General features: G+C 43.4%; 1 protein-coding gene across 3 annotated transcripts in view; it reads left to right on the top strand.

Annotated features, from left to right (window-relative positions):
- PPP1R10 (protein phosphatase 1 regulatory subunit 10) overlaps positions 1-21469 on the top strand; it is a 357506-nt gene that overhangs the window by 260222 nt on the left and 75815 nt on the right. For all 3 annotated transcript variants that reach the window (XM_044084477.1, XM_044084478.1, XM_044084479.1), the window contains one exon: positions 8096-8207. In XM_044084477.1, the coding sequence (XP_043940412.1) occupies positions 8096-8207 (112 nt within the window). The remainder of the gene's footprint in view (positions 1-8095; positions 8208-21469) is intronic.

Genomic DNA, 21469 nt, shown 5'->3' with positions numbered 1-21469 from the left:
CCTCTGAAAGAGAGTCAAGAGCATTAGAGAGATGGGGTAAAAAGGTTTATACATCTGCTACTCTTTCTGCCAGGGCATTAAACTGTCAATTCCACATGATACAGTACCAGGAATATTTGTTAGATCAGCTGAATAAAAAGCTCTCTTCTCCTGAACCTTTAGACCGTAAGTCCCTTCAGGATTTGGTACACAACTCTCAGCAGGTCAGTAATCATTTTTTAAAATGTGGCTATGATGCACTGGAGGCTTCATTTAGATCAGCTATGACTGGGGCAGTAATTCGGAGGCATGCCTGGCTAAAAGAGCAATCCTTGCCTGACCATGTCAAGGCTAAACTACTAGATGCTCCAATGGAGAAACAAAGTTTATTTGGCTCCCCTGCACAGGAGATTCTAAAGAAAGTGGAAGAAAAAGCAAAATCTGTGCAAACAGTAAAGGATTTTCTGCAGGTACAACCTCCGAGGTTCAGCAGAAACTGGCCTTCAAAGAATTGGTCCTTTCCAGACACCTCCAGAGCACAGAGGGGCAGGAATAGACGCCCAAGAGGCAGAGGTCAACCAAAGGGTGCCTACAGGGGTCGTCAATGGCAGCCTGCCAACCAGAGGAGTACTGCCACAGCTGCAACTACATCCACTTCCACAGGACAGACACAATGACTTGACTCTGATTCCGCCTACCAGGGAACAACTGGAAGCACCCTTGGGCGGAAAGCTGGCTTTATTCTCGAAAAACTGGCATTGCATTACAAAAGACACATGGACATTGCAAACAATAGACAAAGGATACAGGTTTCACTTCCACACTTTACCAAAAAGGAATGGAATGCCAAACCTTCCACCAAACCAGAAGCCAGAGGCTTTAAGACAAATCAACAGTTTACTTCAGATGAAAGCAATAGAAAGGGTACCATCTATGGAACAAGGCCAAGGATTTTACTCCAGACTATTCCTTGTACCAAGAAAAGAAAACCAATGGAGGCCTATTTTCGACTTGTCCGCACTAAACGCATATCTCATTGTGCCAAAATTCAAAATGCTGACCCTACAGCAACTTCTTCCCATGTTGGGCAAGGAGTCTTGGCTGGTGACTCTAGATCTCAAGGAGGCATACCTGCACGTCCCTATACGACCAGATTGCAGAAGACACCTCAGATTTCTTGCAGGATCAGAGCATTATCAATTCTCAGCATTGCCCTTTGGCTTATCTACTGCGCCCAGAGTATTCACGAAATGCCTGGCATCAGTAATTGCACACTGCAGACTTCAGGGAATTCAAATCTACCCATACCTGGATGACTACCTAATACAAGCGGACAACAAGACAAAGCTAATAAAGGATTTGGCCTATGTCATACACCTGTTACAGGCCTTGGGATACACAGTCAACATCCAGAAGTCAAGACTAGTGCCATTCCCAGAGGATAACCTTTTTGGGAGCGGATCTGGACACAATAACTCAGATGGCTTTTCTCACGGAAGAAAAACAAAAGCACCTCCCAGACTACTTCATGGCTCTGACAAGACAAGCTCAGCTTACTGCAAGGAAAGTCCTGCAGGCCCTGGGTTACATGGCATCCTGCATAATCTTGATCCCGCATGCCAGGCTGCATATGAGGAAATTACATTGGTACCTAAGGAATGTATGGTCTCAACACAGGCACAATCTAGAAACCATGATACCAATCATTCCATGCCTGAAAAAGGAATTCTTGTGGTGGGCTCAGGCCTGCCAGTCCAACAGAGGGTTGCCTTTCAACAAACCACAACCAAGGCAGACCATCACCACGGACGCCTCAGACCTAGGTTGGGGAGCACACATGGAGGACAAGTGTATCCAAGGCCTATGGTCTCAAGACCAGCTAAACTTGCACATAAACCTAAAGGAGATGCTGGCAGTGAAGCATGCAATCGAGGCATTCAAACCATTCCTCCAACAAGGACATCTGCTGATAAGGACAGACAATACCACAGTCATGTGGTACATAAACAAACAGGGAGGCACACATTCCTACCCTTTATGCCGGATGACAATGGATCTGTGGAACCTAGGCCTGAATCTCAACATCCAGCTGCAGGCCAAATTCGTTCCGGGAAAAGAGAATTCACTAGCAGACAGCTTAAGCAGAACTACCACGGATGCTCACGAATGGATGCTGCATCCAGACATCTTCAAACTCATAACAAACAAATGGGGAATGCCAGAGGTAGACCTGTTCGCCTCCCCACTCAACCACCAATTGAAGAAATTCTGTTCAAGGATATACCACCCACAAGCCTGGAGGATGGACTCTCTCTCTTTCAGCTGGAATGCCCTAACAGTGTATGCATTCCCGCCTTTCCCATTGCTGTACAAAGTTCTACTGAAGATCAGGGAGGAACAGCCAAAGGTGATACTAATAGCTCCAGACTGGCCAAGGCAGCACTGGTATCCGCTACTGAGAAGCATGTCTCGGGCGAACTCATGGCCTCTACCACTATGCCCTCTTCTTCTAACGCAGAACAACTTCAAGACCCTGCATCCAAACTTGAAAACACTGAAGCTAACTGCCTGGAAAATTGTTTAAAACAAAACCAAACTGTCTTATCTCAGAGGGTCAAGGACATTATCCTGGAGGCTCACAGACCCTCCACAAGGAAGACATACTCAGCTAAATGGAAGAGATTCCTCATTTGGAGCACATCAAAGGGTACAGATGTCACACTGGCAAACCTAGCACACATCCTAGAATACTTAGCAGAACTGTTCCACAATGGCCTGTCCTATTCTTCCATTAAGATTCATGCTTCAGCAATTTCAGCAGAGTACAATATGGATCCTCCTATCTTGTCTCACCCTCTCCTCAGACAATTTTTAAGAGGAATCAAAAATGTAAAACCTCCAAGGAGACCCCCTCTGCCTGCATGGGAACTCAATTTTGTGCTGGAAAAATTAACACTCCCCCCTTTCGAACCAGCAGCATCAGCAGACTTACAGTTTTTATCTTGGAAAACTGCTTTCCTTCTGGCAATCACTTCAGCAAGAAGAGTATCCGAGTTACAGGCATTAATGGCAGTGCAGCCTTTCCTTATTTTCCACCAGGATAGAGTGTCTCTGAGAACCAATCCTACTTTCATGCCAAAGGTGGTATCCAGGGTATCCTTGAACCAAGCTATTCATTTGCCTACGTTCTTCCCTAACCCACAGAACAAGGGAGAAAGACTATTGCACACCTTGGATGTACACAGACAGCTACGCTACTATCTGGACAGAACTAAAACCAACAGAAAAACTGACCAACTTTTTGTAGCATATGCAACTGGAGTGCAAGGAAAAGCAATTTCCAAACAGACAATTTCAAAATGGATAGGAAATTGCATTCGTTTCTGCTACTCTTTTCATGGAAAGACAGCTCCTGAAAATATCAGGCCTCATTCCACAAGAGCCACAGCCACCACTACAGCTTTCCTACGAGGGGTGGCTACCAAGGACATTTTAGAAGCTGCTACTTGGAGCTCTGTGCATACATTTGCCAAGCATTACAATCTACCTTTATATTCCAGATCCCGAGCAGGTTTTGCTACTGCAGTTTTACAGGGGATCTTAACTACACCATCCTTATCTTAGTACCACCTCCCCCAGTTTGGCTATGGTATTCTACCCATATGTTATGACTGCAGATGCATCCTTGAAGGACATAGTACAGTTTTGTACCTACCATAAATGTAGATGTCCGATAGGTATGCATCTGCAGTCAGGATTACCCACCCTCCTTCCCCTCTGTGGTATTCCTAGGGTGCTTACCCCTCTTTCAGCTAGCTGGGGGAATCTATTATGGTGTATTTGTTTGTATGTATATATGTATATGTATATATATATTGTTTGCTACTATTTGGAATTTTCAACTTTTCTCCAAATTTAGCCTTCCTAGAGGGCACCTGGCATCTGGGGCAAGAAACACTGAGGAAAATGGCGTCGGCTGATGCCTTTATACCCCAGAAGCTCTGACGTCGGGAAAAGTGCGACATCAGCCGAGGCCAGACCCAGACTTTGGAATCCGGCCGACCGAAGGGCTGCCTGAGGCAGGACAACCCATATGTTATGACTGCAGATGCATACCTATCGGACATCTACATTTATGGTAGGTACAAAACTGTACTTTTTCTTTCTTGAATGATTGGCGCTTGGTTGCACCAGCTAGGGAGATGTTAATGCAACAGACTGTGTGTCTGATCAAGCTATTCCATCTGCTGGGCATCATCAGCAACATGGCCAAGTTGCAGATTTTCATCATTCCTACTACCACAGTGGCATTTTGAGTTATCTGACAAGGTAACTTGGTACTGGCCAGATTTCAAAAGCTCAGACACTTCACTCCAGCCCTCTTCCTGTGATAACTGATTGCGTGAGCATGTCCTGATGGAAACCTTCAGCTGTCACAGGAAGTGAGTGTTCAGTGTTATTCTGTCTTCCAAAGAAGAAAGCCCTCTCTTTACAGGCTCTAGTGCTGATTTTTTTGGCTTGGCTTATTGTTCTCAAATTATTATAAAATTTATTTTTACTTTTCTATTTTTGTTTGTTTAAACAAAATATATATATATATATATATATATATATATATATATATATATATATATATATATATATATATATATATATATATATATATATATATATATATATATATATGTATGTATAATTCTGTTAGTGTTTGCAGTAATTGTGGGCTTCTATCTTTGACAAATGCTTGTTTTTACGATTTCCAAGACAATGTTCAGTATTTGTGTGTGTGTGTGTGTGTGTGTGTGTGTGTGTGTGTGTGTGTGTGTGTGTAGTTAGACACTAGGACCTGTCAGAATCGTGAACTGCTCACCTGTCTTTACTACAGTTACCCTGCTTTAATGACAGGAATATATTGCAGAACCTTTTTTTTCAGCGTCTACACATTATTTACTATATGTATGACTCTGCTCTGTGTATTTTTAACATGTAATCTCTGGTTGCAAATTAATGTATTTAAATGTACTTGGGAGATTTTACTCTCTTACAAGAAGATACAGTTTAAATTGCTATCAGTCCTCATTTTATGACAGTTTAATGTAGTTAAAGTATGTGGAGCTAATTTTTACCCCCCCCCCCCCCCAATTATTATCATTATCAGTTTTCTACATTACCCTTTGGGCTATCTGCTACATCCTAAGTGTTTTACAAAGTGAGTCCCTGGTGGTTAGCTATTGCAGGACCCTAGGCATCTGCATTTTTCATTGTTTAGTTGACTTGCTGATTGTGCAGATTCTATATCCAGGTGCTTGGAGTCCTCAGACAAGGACACAGCCCTCCTTTCCCACCTGGGCTTCAAACTGAACCTTCTAAAGTTGTTCTTCACACCATCTCAACAAATTGTTTTCCTGAGTTGTTGGACAGAAGCAGTGGAAAGTATGGCCGCCTTGTCAGAAGACAAAGTTCTGACTTATTACGGCATTTTCTAGGAATTTTGTATTCTAGACATGGCCTCAGCAAGAGTGTTCTTCAAAATTATGGACCTCATGGCATCCATGATCCTCATGATACCACTAACCATACTACACACGAGAAAAATTCAATGGTACTTGCAGAATTGTTGGACCCAGCACCTTGTCTTCATCCATTAGATTTATGGGTACTGAGATTTGTGAAACAGGAACTGCAGTGGTGGAGGGATCAATTGTGTCCGAATCCAGGACTCCTCTCCTCTCTTCAGACCCCAGTCTGATTTGCCCAGATGGGCTGTTCATATTTTGTGTGGGGAGCATGGCCCATGCGAGTTCCATTGCAAGGCTTGTGGGGTCCTCAGGACACACCGAAGCATATACACATAAGGTGTTGCGCATTCCATCAGAGCAAAACACAGTAGCAGACAGACTAAACAGATCCTGGACAGACCTTCGCTAGTGGAAGCTCCATGTACAGGTCTTTCCAGGACTTGATCCAGATGTAGGGAACACCAACTAGACTTGTTTGCCTCCTTTCAAAACTAGACGACTGAAAAAATTCCGTTCAAGACAGTCCTTACAGCCATGCTTGGAAGACGGATGCTCTGTCATTCCCATGACTGGGAATGTTCCTGTATGCAATTTTCCCCTTTCTAATGATTCCCAAGATACTTCTAAAGATTCAGAAAGAATTGTCAAAGATCATTGGGGTAACCCAGTTTTGGCCCAGGCAAAGTTGTTTCTCCCTTTTAATGGAATTGGCCAAGAGCAATTACCACAAGCTTTTTCACAGATTGGATCTGCTCACAGAGCATCAGTGGGGAATGGTACACCCCAATTTACAGCAGTCACCAACTGACAGCCTGAATGATTCTATTGATAACCTTTAGGCACTTGTCCTATGAGGTTGTGAAGCCGGTATTTTAAGGAGATTAGAAAACTTTTAACTAGAAAATCTTGCATTTACAAGTGGAAGAGGGTTTTCTAGGTGGTACCTAGCCAATAACAGATGTCCCAAGAGAGTATTGACCCCTCTGGTTTTGAAATATTTGTGTGCACTACTTAGAGGTAGTTTGTCATATTCTTCTAAAGGTACAGCTTGCAGCCATCTCAGCTTGTCTGCCCATGAATCCCCCTCTTTCATCTCTTTTTGTAGTCAAACAGTTTATGAAAAGGAGTGTTGCATGTGAGACCCCCTTGAAAGAAAATTCCTACTCCCTGGCATCTCGATTTTTTGCTTGAAAAAGTGACTTTGCCTCCTTTTGAAACTATCAGGCTGATTTTCAGTCCAGTTTGATTCTCAGAGCGACTTCTGCGTGGAGACATGCGTGAATGGGCATACCTTCGTTGAAGGTTGTACGTCAGGGCTGGCAACTCGGTACGTAAAAATCAACTGCCAATCATTAGCGGACCGGAGTTCCGCTGTGGCGACCCCTAACCGGGAAAAGCCGAAAGACACACACACACACACACACACACACACACACACACACACACACTTGGAAGATTGTTTTGCTCATTGCTCTGACATCTGCATAACGAATCTTTGAGCTGCAAGCTTTCATGGTGGGCAAATCCTATCTGATTTTTCACAAGGACAAGGATGTGTTACTCAGTAATCCATCACTTGTGCCTAAAGTTGTTTCTGAATTTACTTTGAATCTTCCAGTGTTCCATCCTGATTCAAAAAACAAGGGAGAATAGGTTGTATATACCTTGGATGTGCACAGGCAGCTCAGGTATCACCTTAACAAAACAAACCTTTTAGGATTACTGAACAGCCATTTGTCTGCTATACAGGGGCTAAGAAAGGTCAAACTGTCTCAGGAAAACTGTTGCACAGTGGTTGTCCTCTGCTATTGTTGTGTTACTCCCAACTTGAGTTTCTTCCACGCAAGTTTTGACTAGGGCCTTATCCTCTTAGATGGCGTATTGGAAAGGGTTGGACTCTCATTCGAGAGTCAGCTGCCTGATCCTTTGTTTATACATTCACAAAACACAACAAACTGGATTCCTTTTCAAGGACTAGAGCACACACTGCTAGGATCATTCTCCAGGAGCTGTTTGATCCTTATACTGATCCTTCCCCCACCCTGCCATACAGCACAATCTAAAAATTACATCAAGTGGGGGGGATACCCACTCTTCCAAGTATGTCTGTAGGTTATGTGCTTATTGATGTTAGCTGGCACCTCATGCAAGATTGGTTTCAGTGCATGCATGTCATGTTTTGGATAGTGCAGTTTGCATAAACTCTTTTACACTGTGCGTGTGTGTAAGAGCAAGCTGTCAAAATTTATTTTTTTGGGGGGGGTGTTGTGTAAATAAATTCTGCCAAACATGGTTATCCTAGTGCAGGAAATTGCTAAAGATTTTTAGTGTGGTTATGTTGAAGGGGAGGAGGAGGGCTTAAATTACAGAACTGCAGAACTGAACTTTGTAAGGAGAAAGTCATTGGCCCTTTTCAGACCCATTATCTATGTTAGAGGTATGATCAACTTGCCTCTTGACTTGTTCATTAAACAAGATCCTGTTGCTGTTTTTTTATGCTTTTAGCTCTAAATTAATAGAAAAGAGCAAATAATTTGAGCAAAGCATCTGTTATTGATTAATATTTACCCTAGCATCTTGCCCTGTTCATATTTTAGGGAGGACATAACAGCCAGAAAACGGAAGACCTAATGAAACAGCCTGCCTTTTCTGACAAAATCAAGCAGCTTCTGGAGAGTTTACATAACCAGCAATCAGCCTCACCTAATGGTAAGGATTGCACTTTTGTTTCACTAATTTGAAGTTGACCTAGGTTGTTAGAAGATTGGTTATGAGAACATTTTCTTAAGATTGGTTATGAGAACATTTTCTTTTCAGTTTAATAATTTGTTATACTGTCTCATAAATGTTTAAAGTTAACTTACTTTCTGCTAATAAATATTGTATGGGTTGACAAGTTAAAAATTGGATCTGATGTTGCCCTTTTCATTCATTCCTCAACTATTGGGTATCTGATGTGACCTTGTACCCGGCTGTGCTGCATTTACTAGACTCTCGGCTCCAACTCCAAAACTCCTCCCTCTACCTATATCTGTACTGGTCAACCTGTTACACCTCAGATCTCATTTGCCACCATATTGCTACAGATGTTGATCCTTCTCAAAGAGCTTTTTGGTTGTCTTATTCTTTTTCTGTGAGTTAATTTCCTTAATTTTTTTCTCATAAACTAAGTTTTCTCTTCACCTACCTCCCTTACCTAGATTTTCTAGTTTTTGTATCACATTAGGTTCAAATAACTGTATTCCCTGTTATCTCTCCTTTTCTCTTCTGCCTAAAGTAACTGTCAGTACCATTGCTCGTACCTTTTATTTCATTTTCCTACCCTCTAGAGGGTATTTTGTTTACCCTACCGTTGCTGGTAGTTGAAGAAAATATTTTTTTAATTATGTCAGAAAAACAACAGGTTTTAAGAAATGCACTTTCTATGGGCACAAGATCCGTAACTCTGATGCCCACAGGGAGTATCTTTGTTGCCTAGGAGCTTCACTCTTAAATATGGACTGCTCCATTTGTGCAGCTTTTAATTCCAGTGCCCTTAGCAACAGTCAGAACAAATGAGTTCTAAAGGGCTTGCTGTCACCACTTTCCTCCTCTTCTACTCCAGGGGTTAGACCACTGCAAAATCATCCAAAGCCTCTTCGGAAACAAAAGAATCAAGAAAGTGGTCTCCATCCAGCTTTTCTAAGTCAGCTCCTTCACTGGAGGCTCCTCCTAAAATTCAGAAGAAATCTGATGCAACCCTCGTGGATCCAAAGCAAAAATAGTCAGATCTGACATCCTCAGACCTGACAACTTCTCTAGGTCTCCAAGGACTCAGAAATTCAGATGGAGGTTAGCCCATCTCTGTCTCCCATTGAATCTGTGAGGCTCCCTTCTACTTCCCATACTGTGATTTCTTCTCCTCTGATCAGACTGGCAATTTTGAGCTAGGTCTTTGACTCTGACGGCTTTCCTGACTTGTTTGGCATAGATTCCGTTGGACCAGGACAAGTCTGGAAATTGTAGTATCAGTGCCGGGTCCTACTGTTAATGAGACACTTTCCCGAGTGAACAGTATGAAAGGACATTGTCTGCTGTAGAGATACACTTTTCTACTTCTCATTGAAGCTTGGAAAAGGATTGCTGAGGACACAAGAAAATGTGGTTCCGTAAGTCCAAGGGTCCATTCCCAGATTCATGCGGGGGATATCTCCCCCAGAGGCAGAGGGGAAAGTTCTAATGGAAGTCGCTGTCCTCACAACAGGGGAGGCTTGCAGAACCAGGGTTTCTGAGATTTCTATTTGGATAAATCCTTTCAGCTTTCCTTAAAGGTTGCCCGACTGCTCACCTCTGGAGACATTCAGGGGGCGCATGTCTTTGTACCCAGACATCTGGGCATCAGTAAAAGATTCTTGGGTGCTAAAAATCATATCCATGAGATATTACATACCATTTTTCCAGATTCCCCCATCCAAAAGAAAAGGAAAACTGCTTCCCGATGTACCACCTAATCAGAGGGAGGCAGCAGCTCAAGAAATTCAAAAGCTGCTTGACCAGGCCAGAAAGGATTTGGAACTTACTCAAGATTCTTTTTAGTGCCAATGAAAACTGGGGACCTGAGACCAGATGTTCTTCGTGTTTCACTGTTGCAGTCATCACACTTGGATTATCTCCCTGCAGGTAGCCCTCAATCAGCCCGAATAGCAGAGGCTTGGGATTTCTGCATCGGATGCTGTCGTCATGGGTATAAAACATGCAGACGACGCCATTACATCAGCTTTTCTTGCCGCGTGGGAGCCCGAAGCGGAAACAATTTGCAAGTGCCGGTCGGCCACTACCTGAAATTTTTGTTTTTCAAGTTTCAAACCTGAAGTCTTGTAAAGCTAAGTACCCCATTGGGGATCCTTTTTTTCTCGCTCTAACCGATGTCAGAAAAAGTTAACAATTGTCTTGCCTGTGGAAAGCAAATACCTCACAGAGATTTTCATTCTTACCGCTTCATTTGTTTAGGTCCAGGCCACTACATTCCTTGCTGTAGGTTTTGTGCCTTGTTTAATGCCCGAACTATTCGTCATCAGGCTGTCGCCGTTGCTAAATTCTTTTGCTCTCGTTCTCCGTATTCTGATATGGCTTCGATAAGCCATCCGAATGCCAATCTTCGGAAAAAACGTAAGGCTAAAGACAGACCACATGGGTCCAAAACTGCAGACAACACTTCTGTTAAGCTAGTCGCCAGTCCGCTGGTACTCGGTGAGGCGCCTTTGCAGCCCCTGATGTCCGCTTCTACAGATTCGCAGGCCTCTGCTGAGACCCATTTGGAGTCCGGAATGCCGCGAGATGCTTCTTCGACTATGGAACCTGCGGATGTCTCTATCTTGGATGGGTCTGGAACTGCTGTACAGGCACCGGCTTCTGAGGGTGTATTCCGACCTTCCGATGTTCGCTTTAAACTGACAGCTTCGTTTTTGACTAAAAGTTCGAGTTTCTCAGGTCCAGAGATCGCACTGCACCTAGAAAACCGATGACCAAAGCACATGCTCTAGCTCCCTTGCCACAGAAACAAATGCTTAGAATCGCTGAAGACCTTTTAACTTTAATTAGAGGGAGCCAGCCCTCCCCCTCTAAAAGACCAAGAATTGATTTTCCTTCTGATTCCACAGACCATGAGTCCGATGACTCTGATCCCCAGGATATACCCTTATCTACCTATGAGGATTCAGATGCAGAGGATTCCATTTCCTCTGCCTCCCCTCCAGAGGGCACTTCTTTTGGTAAAACCTTGCATACTTTAAGAGAGCATTTCCACTGGGAGTCCAAAAAGAGACTCAGAGAATTTTTAGACTTGTCTCAGCACTGGCCTCTAGCTATACCTCCTGTCCTGGACATTGTCGATGATGTCTTCATGGAATCCAGTCTTACTCCTGATACTTTACCACCAGCTCCTAGAAAGCCTGACAGGTACTACGGAGTACCTGACTTTCTCAATTTTCTCTAAGAATCCCACTGCGGATCCAGAGACTATTTCCTAGGGACCTAAAGGCATTAAGGCTACTGCAGCCAAAAACCCTACCCCTTCGGACAGGGACTCTAGAGCTTTAGACAGATGGGGTAAGAAGGTATATACAATGGCAACCACCAAGCAAAAAAATAATAAATACAACCAGTCAGTAATCCAAAAACTTTAATAAAATAAGCTCTTTCCCTCTAACGTCTCGGCCGTACCCTTTAAGGATTAAGAAGTTATATACGTCTGCAACTCTTGCCATCAGGGCTTTGAATTGCCACTTTCACATGTTGAAGTACCAGCTGCATGTTATGGAACTAATTAAACAAAAAATGTTGATGCTTCCAGATTGTACAGAAAATAAAGATTTACAACAGTTAATGCATTCTGCAAACCAGGTTAATAAACACACTTTGGAGTGTGGTTTTGATGCATTAGAAGTATCTTGCAGGGCTGCTGTCACTGGGTCTGTACTGAGAAGGCATGCTTGGCTGAAGGAGCAAATCTTGCCATACCATGTGAAAGCAAAATTGCTATATGCTCCATTAAACCAGGAAAGGTTATTTGGCACAATAGCAGAAGTCCTTAAAAAGATAGAAGAAAAAGCTAAATCTATGCAAACTGTTAAAGATTTCTTACAGGTGCAGCCACCTAGATTCAGCATTGGACTTCTAAAAACTGTCCCTTTCTAGTCCCTCCTAGGCAGCCTCAGTCCAAAACCCAGGGGCAACAGGCCATCAAGACTACAGTCTCAGGGAATGCAGAGATCTAAACAATGGAGCGCTCCCTCCTCTAAAACAGGGAGTGGTAAGCCACCCCCTTATGGAAAAAGTTCACAATGACTTGTCTATCTGCCTTCCCAGCAAAGCCCAAGTACTTGCACCCCTAGGAGGAAAACTCGCCCTGCATGCAAAACACTGGATGTCCATTACCCAGGACTGATGAGTCCTAAACATTGTATCCCAGGGATACAGATTCTACTTCCACTCACTGCCAACCCCAAGTGGGTTGCCAGACCTTCCAGCAAACCAGTGAGCAGAGGCTCAAAAGCAAGTACTGGGCTATTCAACCTGTGCCTGTAGAGAAAAGGGTCAGGGTTTCTACTCCAGACTGTTCGTGGTGCCCAGAAAAGAGGGCTCTTGGTGCCCTGTCAATTCTCAACACCTTCCTGGTGGTCCCAAAATTCAAAATGCTGACTCTGCAATAGCTTCTTCCTATGCTAGCCAAGGACGCCTGGCTAGTCACCCTAGACTTAAAAGAAGCTTATCTGCACATCCCCATAAGGGAATCTTGCAGAAAATACCTACGTTTCAGGGCAGGCTCTATACACTATCAGTTCTCTGCACTTCCCTTTGGCTTATCTACTGCGCCCAGGGTATTCACAAAGTGCCTGGCTCCAGCCATTGCATACTGCAGGCAGAGAAATATTCAAATTTACCCATATTTGGACGATTACCTGATTCAGGCGGACAGTCAGGAATTGCTACTTCAGCACCTGGCATTTGTAAAGAGACTTCTAATTTCTGTGGGGTACACCATCAACAAAAAGAAATCACAAGTGGTGCCCAGCCAAAAGATTGTATTCCTGGGAGCAAGCTTGAACACAACTTCCCAGATGGCATTCCTCACTCCAGAAAAACAGGTTTATTTGACAAACTACTTCAAACTAATGGCCACCAAAACCCAGCTATCTGCAAGAAAAATACTGCAAGCCCTAGGGTTCATGGCCCCATGCATTCTACTAATTCCATATGCAAGACTGCATATGAGGAAACTTCAATGGCACTTAAAAAGTCTCTGGTGTCAGCATTCTCAGGACCTGGAAACACTGATTCCTATCATTCCTTGTCTAAAGGCAGAGCTCCTTTGGTGGGCAGAGGCATGACTTCCTTTCAATCAAACCTCGTCACCCAAACCCTGACAACAGATGCCTCAGACTGTGTGGGGGGCTCACATGGCAGGCAAATGCATTCAAGGCAAATGGAGCCCAGGACAAATTTCCCTCCATATCAATCAAAAAGAAATGTCATCTATACAGAATGCTCTGACAGCCTTCAAATACTTTATCCTTCCAGGACAACCCCTGATAAAGACAGACAACACCACAGTTATGTGGTACATAAACAAGCGGGGGGGGGGGGGACTCATTCCTACCCTCTCTGCAGGTTAGCCATGGCCCTGTGGAACACAACCTTGAGCAACCAAGTGCACCTGCAAGCTCAGTTCCTGCCAGGCAAACACAATTCAGTGGCAGATGACTTAAGCAGATTGACTTCAACAATTGGCTAAGCTTATGATGTCATTCAAAGGGGATCAAGTATCTGTCTGCCTGGGATGACATGCTTGACAGACCACGATGCTTTGCCAGAGATGGTCTGCACCTGTCACCCCTGGGATTCAGGTTACTGGCTAAGGCTCTTGCCAACCCCTATAGTGCCTTTTTTAGGCAAACTTCAAAGGACAAAACCACCACCGTAACGGGTACAGGCATGCAAAATCTGAAGGTAATGCTACTCAGTGCTAGAAGTCTAAACCTCAAAATGCACTCTCTCGAGGCACTCCTAAAAATGGAGAGCATCGATATCTGTGCAGTAATTGAGACCTGGTTCAAGGCTCCAGAGAGCACCGCTGCAATACCAGGCTACAACTCTTACCACACTTTTCGGCCACCAAACCAGGACCGAAACACTAAAGGTGGAGGAGTGCCAATATTCACCAAGGATATTCACACCACCAGGCTAGTTGGCCAACACAATGAGTCTGAAATTCTCCAAGTGCAACTAACACTAGGTAAGACTGCAATCCAAATTGTAGCTTGCTACAGATCCCCCACCATACCCCAAGATTCTCACTACACCTTTCTAAACATACTGGAAAATATTAAGATAGAACCAAACACCCTAATACTGGGTGATTTTAACTACCCTGCCATTAACTGGGAAAACTACTCATGTCCCAACACCTTTGCGCAACGGTTCTTGGAATTCATAAATTCCAACGCCATGGATCAACTAATCCATAGTCCCACCTGGGGCTCCAATATCCTAGACCTGGTCATTACCAACATGGGAAATCAATGCTCCATACCTATGGTCACCCCGTCGTTAGGTCTGACCATAAGCTAATCACTCTTAACATCCACATCCCACCCCCACCCCCCAATAAAGAAACCACCATAAAAAACTTCTCCAAAGCCAACTTCATGCTACTCAAGTCAGAAGTGACAAACTTCATGACACCCATGCAGACGGGAACTGAAAGTTCAACTGCTGAATCCTACACTAAGGCACTGTACGAGCACATCCACTCATGCATGAATCGTGCCATCCGAAATAGAACCAAAATGCTCTCATCCAAAAAAAGGAAGCCAATCTGGTGGTCCCCTGCCATAAACAAACTTTACAACAAAAGGAAGAAACTTTTGCAGAAAAGAGGAAAATCCCAGGATGCAAAAAACTCCCTTACTAGCCTCAGTAAGAAACTGAGATGCCTCATAAAATCCCCCAAAGCTAGTTACGAAAGTAAAATTGCCAAAGATTCCAAAGACAACCACAAAGCATTCTATAACTATGTCAAGAATCTAAATGGCAATGCTCAGATCTGCTCTGAGCTAAAACAGAATGGCATTAAATATACTGATCCGAAGGATATTGCCAATATCCTGGCAGATTGATTCAGTGCCAACTTCACCCCCCTCTCACCCCCTAAATGGCCCATCTCAATACCGGAAGATTGCCAAATTCCAGTAATAATGGCCACACAGGTACAAAACGCACTCTCTAAAGCCAAGAATACAGCATCCATGGGACCAGATGACATCCCGGGCTGTGTACTACATGAACTACAATATGAACTGGCACCTCACCTAAGTGTCATGTTTAATCATAGCCTCACCTCAGGTTTCGTGCCCACTGAGTGGTGCAGAGCTACAGTTATCCCAATCCACAAAGGGGGATCCACCTTGGATCCCAGAAACTACCGTCCCATCAGTCTGACAAGCCTTATCTGCAAGGACATGGAGCGTATTATCATGGAACTTATAAACAAAGACATTGGCAACCTTCAAACACTGGACCCCACCCAGTTTGGGTTTGTGAAGAGCCGATCTTGTCTCCTGAACCTGATTGACTTCTTTGAATCAGTCTCCAGAGCCATGGACAAGGGTAAGGTGGTCCACACAGCCTATCTAGACCTTGCCAAGGCCTTTGACACCATCCCCCACTCTGGAATCATAGATAAACTTACTAATTTGGGCATTAATCCCTATGTCACCCAATGGGTTGCTAAATGGCTTACTGATAGAACCCACACTGTAAAAGTAGCCGACTCCAAATCCAGCTCCAGACAAGTGACAAGTGGAGTACCTCAGGGTTCAGTCCTGGGGCGCTCTTGTTTGGCATCTACTTCTCTGAAGTACAGGTCAACACTAAGGGACTCTGGCTAACAAAGTTTGCAGATGACTGCAAACTGGGAGCCATTATTGAATCCCCAAATGATGTGGATACTCTACAAAAGGGCCTTACAGAAACAGATGCTTGGTGCCAGAGCCATGGGCTCAAGCTCAGTGCCAAGAAATGTATTGTTATCCCCTTTGGGAAAAAACATGTATCCATGAATTACCATATAGGTGGCAGTACACTAAACACAAAAAGTGTGATAAGAGACTTAGGGACACAGGTGGACAGTGGTCTCACCTTTGATAGCCACATCGTCACAACAGTCAGGAAATCCTTCAATGTGGCACACCTCATCACGAAGGGCTTTTCATCCAGAAAAAAGGAGGTCATTGTCCCACTGTACTCATCCCTCATTAGACCCATTATAGAATACAACGCCCCATTTGGTATGTACCTCTCAAGACATCTGCAACAACTGGAAAGGCCTCAGAAATACCTCACTAAAAGAATCACAGGCCTAAAGCAGATGCCCTATGCTGACCGCCTTAAAAAACTCCAGCTATACTCTGTTGCATATCGTCTACTCAGAGGCGATCTCTGCTTAACATACAAGGCCATGTCAAACCCAGAGCTGTTGGACATGCTACACTTAAATAAATCCCAATCCCTCAGAGCTACACTCTCCAGGGATCTAAACCTTGTCATCACAATAAACAAAACATGCTGGAGGGATAGGTTCCTGACCCAGAGACTCCCCAGACTCTGGAATAGATTGCCCATACATGTCAAGCAGAGTGCCTCTTTGGACCTCTTCAAGAGGAACCTTGACGATTGGATGGGAGAAAGGAAATTCACCCCAGGGATCACGTCAGTCGCCCTGCTAGACAGGGGTCCAGGAAAGTAAGTAATGTGGGAAGAAATAGCCAGGGAATTGTTATGGCTAGGCTTGTATAGGCCCTAGGGCTGATAGCCTAGTACCAACCTATGAACCTTTACTGGACCCACACGAGTCGAAGCTAGAACCCGACTCATTTAAACTTCTAATACACAGGTGGGGGACTCCAAAGGTGGACCTCTTTGCCTCCCACCAAAACCATCAATTGAGCAAATTTTGCACCAGAAATTCCCACAGCCAAGCGTGGAAAGTGGATGGCCCTATCCTTTACATGGGAAAACCTCTCAATTTATGCTTTTCTCCCTCTACCCCTCCTCTACTCAAGATCAAACAGAACAGACCAAGGACAATCCTTATTGCCCCAGACTGGGCCACGCCAGCACTGGTACCCATTCCTACTCAGTCTTGACAGCAGTGCCACCCTGGTACCTACATCAGACCCCCTCCCTGCTGTCCAAGCAGGAGGGACAGATTTTGCATCCACAGCTGCAAACCCTGAACCTTGCAGCCTGACTTATCCCCTGAATACACCACCAGCAACCATCAGCAAACAAGTGCTGGACGTTATCCTTGAGGCCAGAAGGCCTAGTACTAGGAAATCCTGTTCAGAAAAGTGGAAAAGATATTATTCTTGGAGCCAGTCTCAAGGAGAGGACACAGCCGTGCCCACCTTACCTCAAATCCTAGATTACCTAGCAGAGCTACTCCACAAAGGCCTATCCTTCTCATCAATTAAAATTCATGCCTCTGCCATCTCAGTTCATTACAATACTGAGCCACCTCAATTTTCTCACCCACTCATCAAACAGTTCCTGAGAGGAGCTAATAATTTAAGGCCCCGAGGAGAGGTCCCAGCCCTGACTGGGACCTTAACTTTGTACTAGGGAAGCTCATGCTCCTCCCTTTTGAGCCTGCTGCTGCAGCAGAGTTAAACTTCCTCTCTTGGAAAACAGTCTTACTTCTAGCCATCACTTTAGCAAGAAGAATGTCTGAGTTACAGGCACTAATGGCTGTGGAACCCTTCATTATTTTCCATGTGGACAGGGTTTCTCTCAGTTCTAACCCATCATTTATGGCCAAGGTGGTATCCAGTATGGCTTTAAACCAATTCATCCATTTACCAACCTTTTCCCCTAATCCTCAGAATAAAGGGGAAAGGATTCTGCACTCCTTGGAGGTGCACAGACAGCTCAGGTTCTACCTTGACAAAACTAAACCTTTCAGAAAATCTGACCAGCTGATAGTCAGCTTTGCTACAGGGGCAGAGGGCAAGGCCATTTCAAAGCAAACCATTTCAAAATGCATAGCACACTGCATCCATTTCTACTACAAACACCATGTAAAACCTACCCCACAGGGGATCAGAACTAATTTTACTAGGGCTACCTCAACCTCTACAGCATTTCTCAGGGGAGTCCCTACCCAGGGACATCTTGGAAGCTGCACCCTGGAGTTCTGTACACACCTTCACCAAGAATTACCACTTACCTGTTTTTCCTAAATCCAGAGCTGGATTTGCCACAGCAGTCTTACAAGGCCTGCTAGCCTGCCCCAATACTTCTTGACTGCCTCCACCGTTCCTCAGCTTTGGGAATCAACCCAAGTGTGATGACTGCAGCAGTGAAACACGAAGAACATAGTACAATCGTGTACACTTATCATAAATGTAGATGTTTGAGTGTATTCACTGTTGCAGTCTTGATTACCCTCCCTCCAGCCCCCTGACTTTTCTGTTCTTTCCAACAATCCTTTTTTTGGCCATATCTTATGGCTATGGTATTTACTTTTTACTGGAGGTGTTCCACACCATGTAATTGCTTCCTATTTTGGGGGGCTCCTGACATCTGGGGCAAGAAAAACTGATGTAATGGTGTCGGCTGCATGTTTTATACCCATGATGACCTGACATCATGGAAGAGGCGACAGCATCCAACTCAGAAATCCCAAGAATCTGGTATTCGGGCCGACTGAGGGGTACCGTGTGTGATGACTGCAACAGTGAATACACTCTAACATCTACATTTATGGTAAGTGTACACAACTGTACTTTCTGGATTTAGGCAAACTGAATCAATTTGTGAAGAAATCTTAAGTTCTGAATGGTCACAGTTCAGGCTCTTCTGCCATTTCTATGTAAGGACGATTGTATGTGCTCCGTCAATATTCAGGATGCGTATTGTCACATTGAGATGAACAGATGATCGTGAAGATTTCTGCACTTTTGGCTGGGGGCTAGTCGCTACCAGTTCAGAGCCCTGCCCTTTGATCTCACCACAGCCCCCAGGTTGTTTACCAAATGTATGACAGTAGTAGCAGCCCACTTGAGGCTGCTAAGATTCCGAGTGTTTTCATACATAGACGACTAGCTTCTCACTGTTCAACCAAGCATCTTTATGGAAATCCAGGGTCTACTTGCTCCAGTTATGTCAATCTCTAGGTATCTACGTCAGTATCTGCAAGTCTCACCTTCAGCCTGTTCAGAGCCTGGAGTGTTCATAGGTGCTAAGTTGAATACAGTCAGATAGTTTCTCTTCCACCACATCAATTAAGGACCATCAGGTGTCAAATGGAGCAGATTATCGAGCACCCTTCTCCCCCAGCCAGACTTATTCTTCAGGTCCTAGGGTCAATGGCAGCAACCATAACCTTAGTTTCTGTGACCCTTTTTATTTGCACATTGTTCGATGGACTCCAGTTGTTCAGTGGTCAGTTATTCGCCATCCCTTGTCCTTACCGATTAAACTCACTCAAATATGCAAAGATCATCTACGTTGGTGGATCCACTCTGTCTGCCAAGGCCATCCTCTTAGGTTCATAGGTTCATAGATTAGTACTAAGCTAACTGCCCTTGTGAGCCATTTTAAGCCTAACCAAAAACATTTCCCCTGCACGGAGAGAGTTGCATGGCAGATGAAAACTGAACCAAAAAACAAGTAGCCAGCAACACGGGGCTCTGGAATAAAATTTATTGAATCATGGCTTCAAAAAACAGACCGGTTTCGGCTTGGATTTCACCTAGCCTTCATCAGTGTAATATTATAAGAAACAAATTGAAGTCAATTATACCTTATAATTAATTGAAAACAAAAAGTGATTGGACAGCTCATAAATATTAATATGACATCTCATAAATATTAATTTCTATTCATAGATGTTCATTTAGTCCAGGATAAAAAAGACCACCCAGTTTAACAATCCATTTTTTTCTCCTTAATATTTAATTTATTATGCCAACCAGATTTAAGGGAACGATCACCAATAATTTTATCAATGATCAAAAAATGAAATTTGGCTGTTGTGTTTAAGTGTGTGTTTGTAAAGTGCATTACTGGTTCTTTTGCATTTAATATCACTCAAGTTTTCCGAGACCCTTAACCTAAAAGGTCTGGAAGTTTGACTGACATAAAAAGCATGACAGCTGCAACAGGCCATGTAGACAATCCAATCAGAATTGCAACTGGCAAAAAACTTAATGTCAAATACAATGCTACTATTACTACTAGAAAATTGTTTGGTTCTCAGTACATATTTACAATTGTTACAATGGCCACAAGGCATGCAGCCAACCAGCTTATCACCGGTAATAGTAGTCTGTGCCAACTGTAAATGCATGGAATCGGAATGGTGTTTGTAATGATTAAAGTAAGCTCCCAAATTCTTGCCCTTCCTGAAAGAAAAGGAGCAAGTGGGAGCTATGATGGAAGACAATGTAGGATCCACTGAAAGAATATTCCATTTGTTTTTGATAATATCAATAAACTTATTAGTGTTTCTTCCATAAGTAGTCGTGAGACGTAAGATGTTAGATTTAGTTACTTGTTTATGTTTATATTTGAGAAATTCATCCCTGGGTAAATGTGATGCATAATTCTTGGCAGTAGAGACATATCCTGAGCTGTAACCCCTATTTTTAAACCTGTTAGTCAAATCATGGCTGTATAGACGAAAGGTGTCAAAATCAGAACAGTTCTGTCTTACCCTAATAAACTGTGATTTAGGGATGTTTTTGGCTATATGTTTTGGATGAAAGCTGGATGCGTGGAGCAAAGTATTATATTCAGGAAATTTACGGTATATTTCAGTGTTTAATGTATTGTCAGGATTTCTGGTTACTAGAATATCCAGAAAAGTGATCTGATGTTGATTATAAGTGATGGTGAAATGTAATCCCCATTTGTTGTCATTTAGATATTGAACAAACTCATGTAAATATTCAATATCTGCTCTCCACACCATCCAGCAATCATCCAAATATCTACGCCAGATATCAGTCTCTGGTAAATACAGATTGTGTGTGGCATCATAAATTATGTGATCCTCAATGTATGCCATATATAAATCGGCATAAATAGGGGCAAAAGATGCCCCCATAGCTGTTCCCTGAATCTGAAGATAGCATTGCTTGTCATAAAAAAACACATTTTTTGTAAGCACGTGTTCTGTCAAGATTATTAAAAAAGTGTTAAAGCCAGGTTTGTATAAGTTGGATTTATAAAGCCAACACAATAGCATCCAAACCTGCCCAATGTGGAATATTCGTATATAATGAGGTCACATCTAAAGTGCATAGCCACCAATCATTCTCAATCTGCATTTCATTGATAATATCCAGAAATTGTGTGGTATCCTGTATTCTAGATCTTACCCAGAGTAGTAAAGGTTTTAAATATTTTGTCAAAAATTCAGATAGAGGTTC

Source organism: Protopterus annectens, chromosome 9.part0 (assembly GCF_019279795.1).
Source record: "Protopterus annectens isolate FY-2018-M chromosome 9.part0, PAN1.0, whole genome shotgun sequence".
Classification (NCBI taxonomy): domain Eukaryota; kingdom Metazoa; phylum Chordata; order Ceratodontiformes; family Protopteridae; genus Protopterus; species Protopterus annectens.
This window is presented reverse-complemented; position numbering and strand designations above follow the sequence as displayed.